Raw genomic sequence first — 11,641 nt, forward strand, 5'->3', positions numbered from 1 at the left:
TGTGAAAAAATATATATTATTTTTCGTAAAATATATTTACATAGCTAAATAAATGAGAATGAAAAGAAAATTAAAGCCGTCATTGAAGTTAAAATGACCATTTAGTTATTTATTTATTGATTAGAGATGGAGAGGAATGAGGAGGTTGAATTCAAACAGGATGGTTGGTGAAATGGTTGGAAAAAAATAGAGAGAAAATGAGAACTACATGGATATAAATATAACAAAACATAATGATTGATTTAGAATTTTTGATGGAATAGGAACAGAGAAGAAGGAGCAAATGTGCGTGGTGGGTCATGGGTATTTTGGCCAAATAAAATCTCATAAAATACAATATTTTCTATACATTATTTAGCTATAGACAAGTAATAAATTATTAGTTTATATTGTCTTCGTAATATTTTACTAAATTTGTTTATAAAAAAAATTACAGAAAATCCGAGTGATGGTTCCAGTTGTGTGCATTTTGAATCGGTGTTGTCGGACATTACAAATAGCAGCATCAATACAGGTTTTGGATGAATTTTTTTAAAACTTGCTTATGTGAATATGCATTCACTTTATGTATTTTGATTTTCCTACCATTTATTCAATTATAAACTTTAACAGAAAATTTGTTCAAAACTAATGTCTCGAATTATCTTATTAGGTAATAACCCAACACCATATCGACCAAGGTCTCCAACTACTAATCCACACTCTGTAGGTGAAAAAGAATAATGTGCCAATATTAATAGTATTAGAAATTCGGGTATCACACGTGGAGCATATGATAGCCCATGTCATCAGACAAGTCAACAACATCTTCAACAAACATCAAACAATATCGACCAGTTACAAAGCCAACGTATGTTAATATGCTTTTATTACTTAAAGACCAAATATTTAATTTTTCAATTGGTCTATTAAAAACAATCTTCGGTATATGCTATATAATTATTATAGATTTATTGGAACACACAAATCGAATTAGATTGGCCTTCAGTGATGAGATTAACCTTTCATTTGCCTGGAGAGCAAAATATCATCTTTAAAGACGATGATGATCTTGAGAAAATTGTGGAAGAAGAGGAAAAAAATGTACGATGTTCTTAGCATGGATGGAGGCCAATAAAAAATTTGAATCAAGTCAAATTTTGACATATACTGAGTTTCCAAATCAATTTGTTTATGATAGAGAAGCAAGGGAATGACATCCACACAAAAGAGGGTATTCTATCGGGAGGTTAAACTATGTTCCATCGGGTACAGGTGATATTTATTATATGAAAATTTTGTTAGCTGTTCAGAGAGGTTGCACAACATATGAGTCTATTAGGACAATTAATGGAATTACATATTCTAGCTTCCAAGATGCTTGCTATTCCATGGGACTACTGTGCGATGATAGAGAATTCATTACAGCTATTAATGAGGTAGCTGAACTTGCATCTGGTCATCATTTGAGAAAATTATTTGCGATGCTACTGATATCTAATAGCATTAGCAACCCAGAGCGTGTTTGGAATGCAACTTGGACATTATTAGCTGATGGAATACTATATGAGAGGAGAAAAACTTTGAAAAATCAAGATATTTTACTATGTCTTTTTTTATATCAAGATTGTATTCTCTTATTATTTTTATTTTTATTTTTATTAATAATATTAATAGTTTTATTTTGAAATTACTTATTAAATATTTCATAAAACCACCATGTGCTTTTGCTAGTACTAAACATGACTGAGATACTCAATGCTGTTATTACAGACTCTGGTGGTTTTTACTTCCTTTATGGGCATGATGGGTGTGGTAAGACATTTATTTGGAATGAACGTTCTTCTACTATTCAGTTTAGAGGAAAGATTGTTTTAAATGTCGCATCCAGTGGAATTGCGTCTTTACTCCTACCAGGTGATGCGTTTGCATCTTTGCTATTTTAGCTAGTTAGTTTAAGTAGTTTTAGCTTAGTTTCATTCATTTTCTTTGAAATAAACAAGCATTTTAATGAGTTTCACCTCCATGCATTCATGAACCAAGAACTAGGTGAAATTTGGCATAATCCATGCAAATAATTCAAGGAGTTTATAAACAAGTTGGTGTGAATGATTCCCTTGAAAATTATTACATAAGATGGCAAAACTTTGAGGAAAATTCTTTGGTTTATGTTAGGTGATGAAGCAAGAAGGCAATGGAGCAAGAATTGGACCAAGAGAGATTGGGAACATAGCAAGGTGATGGAGCAAGGAGGAACAAGCACGTTGGTAACTTGGAAACCAAGTTGGCAACACCAAAACGTGTGTGCAGCAAGGAGGAAGAATGGGCGTTGTTGGCTGCGTGTTCAGCAACAACTCCAGCAACAACGCCCAACAAATCAAGCTGCCAGGGAGAGGAATGCACGTTGTTCCTGGCGTGTTTTGCCAATAACTTGGGCAACAACGCCAGGAAGCCACCAAAGGAGAAGCATGCATGTTGTTCCTGGCGTGTTTTGCCAATAACTTGGGCAACAACGCCCATGCAAAATGGAGGAGAAGGCATGCACGTTGTTCCTGGTGTTTTGCCAACAACTTGGGCAACAACGCCAGGCAGCCTGACCTTGCTCTCTTCAAAGGAGCATATCTTGAGCTAGAAAACTCCAAATGAGGTGATTTCAATGGCATTGGAAAGAAGACATCAAGAGCTTTCCAACCATATATCATAGCATGGGATTGGAGTTCATTTGAAGACTCAAAAGCTGGCTTTATTCAGAGCCTCAGAGATTAAGGGCGTTGTTGCTGGCGTGTTTTGCCAACAACTTGGGCAACAACGCCAGGCAGCCTGACCATGTCTTCTTCAATGGAACATAACTTGAGCTACAGAGATCCAATTGAGGTACTTTCAGTTGCGTTGGAAAGTAGACATCAAGAGCTTTCCAACCATATATCATAGTCTATAGTAAAGTACAAAATTGAAGCTCAAACCACAGGCAACATCAAGCATAAAAAGTGAAGTAAGAATGAAGAACAAGCCAAGTGTTTGGCAACAACTTGGGCAACAACGCCCAAGCACCATGTCCCACTCCCAGGAAATTGCCATGCATGTTGTCACTGGCGTGTTTTGCCAATAACTTGGGCAACAACGCCAGGCCATTGGGCCAGAGCAATGAGAATGAGCCCTGTTTCCTCTGTTTGACAAGAATTCTTTCATGAAGCAATATTCAACAAGGATAAAGCCCACATTGCTAACCCAATTGAAGATCTCGAAATGAGTCTTAGGACTAGTATAAATAGAGAAGGAGTTTGTACTTTAAAGGGAATTAATTTTAGGACTTTTTGAATATTTTACGTTTTAGGACTTTTACTATTACACTAGCATTTTTACTACTTCTCACCCGTCTTCTATTTTGTTTTTCTTGCAACTTGGAATTTCAGTTTTCAAGAACTTTTTCTTTATTCTTCATTACTCTTCTCTATTCAATTAGAATATTTACTTTTGCACTTGTTGTTGAATTTAGAGCTATGATTCACTAAACCCCATTTTCATTAGGGGGAGGAGCTCTGCTCATTTGAATGGGTTGATAATTTTTTTTTTCTTTCTCAATTCAAGTGGTTCATCCAAGAAGAAACTCTTGTTCTTCAAAGATTCAACTACATTCGAGATAAGGGTTGAATCTACATGAATTATATGGTGAACTTGAGAAAGGAGCCATGTAACTTAGTTTAGAGTTCATCCTTTCATGATTTCTTTGATCAATACACTTTGGGTTGGTATGTGAGATGTAACCTCCCTTAGTTGAGATCCTGGAAGTTGTGTGGCCTTGGATTAGAAATTGAACTTTACCTCTTCTCATGACCAATTAGATCACGAGAGTGGCAATTGATTGTGTTGAAGAGAAATTGAATTGCCAAGAGATTGAGATCCAATTATTCACAATCTGCCATGGATCTATACCCATGATTGAGAAGGAATTGAGTAACATCAATTCATGACAATTTACATCTCTGATCCCTAATGACCTTTCCATCATTAATTCTCATCTCTTTTGTTCTTTAGTTCTTTGAATACCCACTACCCAATTCCCTTCTACATTCTTGTAATTTATCATTCTTGCCATTTACATTCTGTTTCTCTATTTCTTGCAATTTACTCTTCTGCTCTTTAAGATTCTGCAACCTTTACTTTCTTGCAATTTATTTTCCATGTCATTTAAGTTTCTTACACTTTAAGTTTCAGTTATTCAGTTTCATTTTCTTTCTCTATTCTAGTTCTTTAAATTCCTTGCCATTTAAATTTTTGCAATTATGTTCAAAAATCACAAATCTCATGAAATCAAAACCATGTTTGCTTGACTAAATTTCCCATTTAACTAAAGTTGCTTAATCTACCAATCTCCGTGGGATCGACCTCACTCTTAGTGAGTTTTATTACTTGATACGACCCGGTATACTTGCCGGTTGCGCGTTAATATTTTAAAATTTCCGCTTATCAAGTTTTTGGCACCGTTGCCGGGGATTGGCAAAGATTAACAATGATTAAATGAATGGTGGTCTAGATTAAGCATTTTCTTTGTTTTTTTTGTACAGTTCTTTTAATTTTTTTTATTTCTTTTTGACATTAAGGTGTTTGAGTTATTGTCTCACTAAGAAATTCATCTCTGAGATATGAATTTCAATTTTCCTTGGTGTTGTGTTTTACAAAATTCAAATGGAGTTCAACTCATCTTATGATCAAATAAATTTTATGGGATATTACCCATCATCACCAATCTCTAATGGTGGCTGGGAATATCACCAAGAAAATACCAATTCTGAGCACTCCAATTCATGGAGATTTGCTTCAGAGACACAAGATGAGCAAGAGAATCATATGGGATACTTCCCACCACCACAAAATGATTCAAGTCATTATTCTAATGGTGGCTGGGAGTATCACCAAGGAATGAAAGAGCATCCACCCTCACGTCCCAATTTCTCATTTGAAAATTCTTCATCACTTGATTATGCCTCAACACAAAGTTTCCTCCAAAATCCATACAAGTCATCCCATCAATCACACAACTCATTCCACACCCCTCAACACAACTTCACCACAACACATCCATATCACCAAAATTATTCTCAACCTTCATCTCTTAAACCAGCAGATGAGGATTACCTTCAAGCCATTGAAATACATAGAAAACTCCTGGAAAGATACACACAACCCCAATCCTGGAAAGAAATCATCCTCAAAAAGATGAATGGGCCCTTAGAGCAAACAAGGGGGAACTTAGAACCATCAAACAGTGAGAATGAAGACCAATTTGTGGGTGCGGAAGTGGAAAAACAAGAACAAAAGGTCCCTGTGTCAAGTGAAATTACAATGAAGGATGAGGAGCATGAGCCAAGGATTTTACATTCACAAAAGCTACTTGAGGTGACAATGGAATATAAAGATTCCCTCCCAAAAGAATTAGTGGAAAATCATGAAGAAGAAATGGAGGAAGATAATCAAGAGAAGTCACACTCAATTGAAGTGGAGAAGTGCACAGAGGAAGAGCTCATGGAACCACCATTGCAAGGGACTCTTGATGAAGAAATCACTCCAACAATCACACAACCACCAAGACTTGGATTCAAGGAAGTGAAGGCAATTAATAAAAGCACCGAGAAGAGGATTGTGACCAAGCTACAAAGGACAATATTCATGAAGAAGAGAAGGTCAACTACAAGCAATCCTCCCCCCGATCTAGCAAGCAAGCTCAATCAAGCTATTTACAAAAGGAAGCTTGCTGAGGAAAGGCCAAGACAAAGGACACTAGCTGAATCTTTCCCCCCTTTGAGGTCATTCCTCTTACCAAACTAGAAGAATAGGAAGAAAGTGAAGAACAACATGTCAAGCTAGTGACATTAAAAGAGCGCTTGTTGGGAGGCAACCCAACCTGAGGTAGTTTTCTTTTCATAGCTAGTTTAATAAAAAGGTTAATTAGCTTTATCCATATTGCAAGAAGCTAAGTTTGGTGTTGCACACCAAAACAATATAAGGGAGAATGAAGGATTCTAAGTTTGGTGTTCCACCAAAATCTCATCATAAAACATATTCTCACCTTCTGCATAATGCTAGCTTCAAGCATTTAGATAAACTAGTTAACTATTCTGCTGTTTCCTAGTTTTTAGTTCTATTACCCTTGGCAAAGAAAAAAAAGAAGTTCCACATATGGTTGATTTGATGCATGAGAACCATTGGCAAGGTACTAAGTTTGGTGTTCCCACACCAAAGTAAGTTCAAAAGCCCACAAATAATTCATGCATGCTAACTATTTTCTCAAGTGCTTGGGGACAAGCAACTTTCAAAATTCATTGTAGGCAGTCACTTTAATTTTTGGAAGGATTAAGCATCATCAACCAAAGAGGCAAAGAAGGATGTAAAGACCAAAAATGATGATGATAAGGAGTAAAGCAAGTGAACTCCAAAAGGTTGTATTGTTAAGTGATTGTCTTTTATTTAAAACTGTTATGATTGAGAGCAATATTGCACCCCTGCTTGTCTGCTTAGCATAATCCCTTTAAAAGTTCAATAACTAAGATGCTAAATACATCATAGCACCATACTCTTGAGAATTTGCTTACATTTAAGATCTATAAATTACAAACAGAGAACATTCCTTTGAAAAGAATGATTGAGGAGTCAAAAATTTGTTTTGAGGCAAGCAAAAGATTAAGAGAAGTGGTGGTTCTAGTTGTATGATTGTGTATTGAGGTTGCATATTTGTAAAAACCTGCATGGGAGCTCATAGGCAGGAAATAGAGTTCAAAGAAGTATTGTGGAGATTCTCAAATATCTTTTGATCCAAGAAGCAACAAAAGAAAAAAAAAAGAACATGGCAAAAGGCTCTGAGCATCAATTACTAGGAAGAAAAAGAAAGAAATAAGAACTCAAAGAGTTACTATCCTAGTTAAATGCTTGTGGTAGAATTGTGTCAAAGAGAGAGGCTTGAGCAAGTAAATCCTAAGGGGTGCTTCAACACCTAATACCTTAAAACCAACTGGTTTGGGAGTATTGATTGAAAGCTTATCTAAAGAGCCGCTTTGAGACATGACACTTAGAGTCAAGGCCAAAACACAAAAACTATAAGACTGCTTCAAGGTGATTACCTATAGAGAGATTTCCATGATATCATTTGAATGAAAGTCCTAAGATCTAAGACTTCCAAAATGTAGGGACTAATAAGCACTGGAATCCTTACATGAGCATATAATTCAGAGTTCACCCCACTATCACGTAATCACTTCACTCACCAAGGCATTACAAGTTATCCCTCAACTAGTTCCGATTAAAAGAAACCTTTGTGCATAGTTCTTTTCTTGCTTGAGGACAAGCAAGGTTTAAGTTTGGTGTTGTGATGCGTTTGCATCTTTGCTATTTTAGCTAGTTAGTTTAAGTAGTTTTAGCTTAGTTTCATTCATTTTCTTTGAAATAAACAAGCATTTTAATGAGTTTCACCTCCATGCATTCATGAACCAAGAACTAGGTGAAATTTGGCATAATCCATGCAAATAATTCAAGGAGTTTATAAACAAGTTGGTGTGAATGATTCCCTTGAAAATTATTGCATAAGATGGCAAAACTTTGAGGAAAATTCTTTGGTTTATGTTAGGTGATGAAGCAAGAAGGCAATGGAGCAAGAATTGGAGCAAGACAGATTGGGAACATAGCAAGGTGATGGAGCAAGGAGGAACAAGCACATTGGTAACTTGGAAACCAAGTTGGCAACACCAAAACATGTGTGCAGCAAGGAGGAAGAAGGGGCGTTGTTGGCTGCATGTTCAGCAACAACTCCAGCAACAACGCCCAACAAATCAAGCTGCCAGGGAGAGGAATGCACGTTGTTCCTGGCGTGTTTTGCCAATAACTTGGGCAACAACGCCAGTAAGCCACCAAAGGAGAAGCATGCACGTTGTTCCTGGCGTGTTTTGCCAATAACTTGGGCAACAACGCCCATGCAAAATGGAGGAGAAGGCATGCACGTTGTTCCTGGCGTGTTTTGCCAATAACTTGGGCAACAACACCCATGCAAAATGGAGGAGAAGGCATGCACGTTGTTCCTGGTGTGATTTGCCAACAACTTGGGCAACAATGCTAGGCAGTCTGACCTTGCTCTCTTCAAAGGAGCATATCTTGAGCTAGAAAACTCCAAATGAGGTGATTTCAATGGAATTGGAAAGAAGACATCAAGAACTTTCCAACCATATATCATAGCATGGGATTAGAGTTCATTTGAAGACTCAAAAGCTGGCTTTATTTAGAGCTTCAGAGACTAAGGGCGTTGTTGCTGGCGTGTTTTGCCAACAACTTCGGCAACAACGCTAGGCAGCCTGACCATGTCTTCTTCAATGGAACATAACTTGAGCTACAGAGATCCAATTGAGGTGCTTTCAGTTGCGTTGGAAAGTAGACATCAAGAGCTTTCCAACCATATATCATAGTCTATAGTGGAGCACAAAATTGAAGCTCAAACCACAGGCAACATCAAGCATAAAAAGTGAAGTAAGAATGAAGAACAACCCAAGTGTTTGGCAACAACTTGGGCAACAACTTGGGCAACAACGCCCAAGCACCATGTCCCACTCCCAGGAAATTGCCATGCACGTTGTCACTGGCGTGTTTTTCCAATAACTTGGGAAACAACGCCAGGCCATTAGGCCAGAGCAATGAGAATGAGCCCTGTTTCCTCTGTTTGACAAGAATTCTTTCATGAAGCAATATTCAACAAGGATAAAGCCCACATTGCTAACCCAATTGAAGATCTCGAAATGAGTCTTAGGACTAGTATAAATAGAGAAGGAGTTTGTACTTTAAAGGGAATTAATTTTAGGACTTTTTGAATATTTTACGTTTTAGGACTTTTACTATTACACTAGCATTTTTACTACTTCTCACTTGTCTTCTATTTTGTTTTTCTTGCAACTTGGAATTTCAGTTTTCAAGAACTTTTTCTTTATTCTTCATTACTCTTCTCTATTCAATTGGAATGTTTACTTTTGCACTTGTTGTTGAATTTAGAGCTATGATTCACTAAACCCCATTTTCATTAGGGGGAGGAGCTCTGCTCATTTGAATGGGTTGATAACTTTTTTTTTCTTTCTCAATTCAAGTGGTTCATCCAAGAGGAAACTCTTGTTCTTCAAGGATTCAACTACATTCGAGAGAAGGGTTGAATCTACATGAATTATATGGTGAACTTGAGAAAGGAGCCATGTAACTTAGTTTAGAGTTCATCCTTTCATAATTTTTTTGATCAATACACTTTGGGTTGGTATGTGAGATGTAACCTCCCTTAGTTGAGATCCTCGAAGCTGTGTGGCCTTGGATTAGAAATTGAACTTCACCTCTTCTCATGACCAATTAGATCACGAGAGTGGAAATTGATTGTGTTGAAGAGAAATTGAATTGCCAAGAGATTGGGATCCAATTATTCACAATCCGCCATGGATCTATACCTATGATTGAGAAGGAATTGAGTAACATCAATTCATGACAATTTACATCTCTGATCCCTAATGACCTCTCCATCATTAATTCTCATCTCTTTTGTTCTTTAGTTCTTTGAATACCCACTACCCAATTCCCTTCTACATTCTTGCAATTTATCATTCTTGCCATTTACATTCTGTTTCTCTATTTCTTGCAATTTACTCTTCTGCTCTTTAAGATTCTGCAACCTTTACTTTCTTGTAATTTATTTTCCATGTCATTTAAGTTTCTTATACTTTAAGTTTCAGTTATTCACTTTCATTTTCTTTCTCTATTCTAGTTCTTTAAATTCCTTGCCATTTAAATTTTTGCAATTATGTTCAAAAATCACAAATCTCATGAAATCAAAACCATGTTTGCTTGACTAAATTTCCCATTTAACTAAAGTTGCTTAATCTACCAATCTCCGTGGGATCGACCTCACTCTTAGTGAGTTTTATTACTTGATACGACCCGGTATACTTGCCGGTTGCGCGTTAATATTTTAAATTTTCGCGTATCACCAGGTGGCAGAATGGCTCATTCTAGATTTTCAATACCCATTACAATTACTGATTAATCTACTTGCAATATCAAGCATGGCAGTTTGAAGGCTGAGCTGCTCATCCAAAGTAGCTTAATAATTTGGGATGAAGCTCCAATGCTCAATAAAATGTGCTTTGAAGCACTTGATCGGATGCTTAGGGATCTTATGTCAATTACTGATCAACATAAGACACATCAACCATTTGGTGGTAAGGTTGTTGTTCTAGGAGGTGATTTCAACAAATACTTCCGATGATTCCGAAAAGGAGTAGACACGATATATTGACATCAGCTATTAACTCATCCCATCTGTGGTCGTTTTGTAAGGTTCTGAAACTGCATACAAGCATGAGGCTTATAATGTCTTCTTCAAATCAAGATAAAGGTGAAATGAAGAGATTTTCTAATTGGATACTTGATGTTGGAAATGGAAATATTAGTTCTGTTGTTGGTGATGAATCAGAAATTGAAATTCCACATGATCTATTGATTACAACTACTGATGACCCTCTCTTTCATTTGGTAGACTTTGTATATCCAAATTTTTTGCAAAACATGTCAGATTAGAGGTATTTTCAGAGTAGGGCAATTCTTGCACCCACGCTTGAGAGTGTCGAGAAGGTAAATGATTTTATCTTGACAATCTTTCCATGGATGGAAAAGGAGTATTTGAGTTCTGATACAACATGTCAAGATTATGAGAATGAAGATGTACAACAAGAGTGGTTCACACCAGAGTTCCTAAATGACATCAAATGTTCAGGACTACCCAATCACAAGTTGACTTTGAAGTCAGGAGTCGCTGTAATACTACTGCGAAACATAGACCAGACTTCAGGTTTATGCAACGGGACAAGATTAATAGTTAATGAACTTGGCAGCAACGTAATTGGAGTGACGGTAGTGACCGGTAAAAATATTGGAGATAAAGTGTACATTCCAAGAATGAACTTGATCTCTTCAAATTCAGGGTTCCCATTTAAGTTTCAACGGAGACAATTTCCATTAACAGTATGCTTTGCAATAACCATTAACAAGAGTCAGGGTCAATCATTATCACATGTAGGACTTTACTTGCCAAAATCAGTGTTCACCCATGGACAACTTTATGTTGCTTTGTCAAGAGTTAAGAGTCGCAGTGGCCTCAGGGTTTTAATTCTAGACGAAGACAGCAATCTAAAGTCATCAACAACAAATGCCATGTTCAAAGAAGTTTTTAATAATATTTAGGTAAGAATAATATTATTTTCATTTTAATAGCATGTTATGATTTACACTTTTGTATAAATATTTACTATAGATATAACAAATTTATCTATAACTCTGTTTTCAGATTTGAGATGAAATGTGTAACAAGGAGCACAACATCATATGCCAATTCCTTTTCTAATGAAGTTAGTAAGATACTAGGTTGTCGATAAATTTTTATTAGCCTTTTGATATAAAATTTAGTGTAAAATTGATATGCTATTATTACAGTTATATATGTTCTTATTTTTTTCATGTCTCCCTCCTTATGGTTCAAGAATATTATAGACTTTAAACTCTTCTATTTGCTTTTTACTTTGAATAAAGATAAAACAGCATATTCAGTACGTTTATTATATAATGACGATGATCGTGTTATACTAAACTCAAAAAA

At 36.2% G+C, this 11,641-nt stretch overlaps 1 protein-coding gene across 1 annotated transcript; it reads left to right on the forward strand.

The window, feature by feature from the left end:
* On the forward strand, positions 783 to 11,205 carry LOC110269246 (the record flags this gene model as incomplete). Its single annotated transcript, XM_021116949.1, has 4 exons — positions 783 to 854; positions 949 to 1,090; positions 1,255 to 1,533; positions 10,733 to 11,205. Coding segments are annotated over exons 1-4 (966 nt in total), but the record flags the coding sequence as incomplete, so codon positions are not given.

This window comes from Arachis ipaensis, chromosome B02, assembly GCF_000816755.2.
Source record: "Arachis ipaensis cultivar K30076 chromosome B02, Araip1.1, whole genome shotgun sequence".
Classification (NCBI taxonomy): Eukaryota; Viridiplantae; Streptophyta; class Magnoliopsida; order Fabales; family Fabaceae; genus Arachis; species Arachis ipaensis.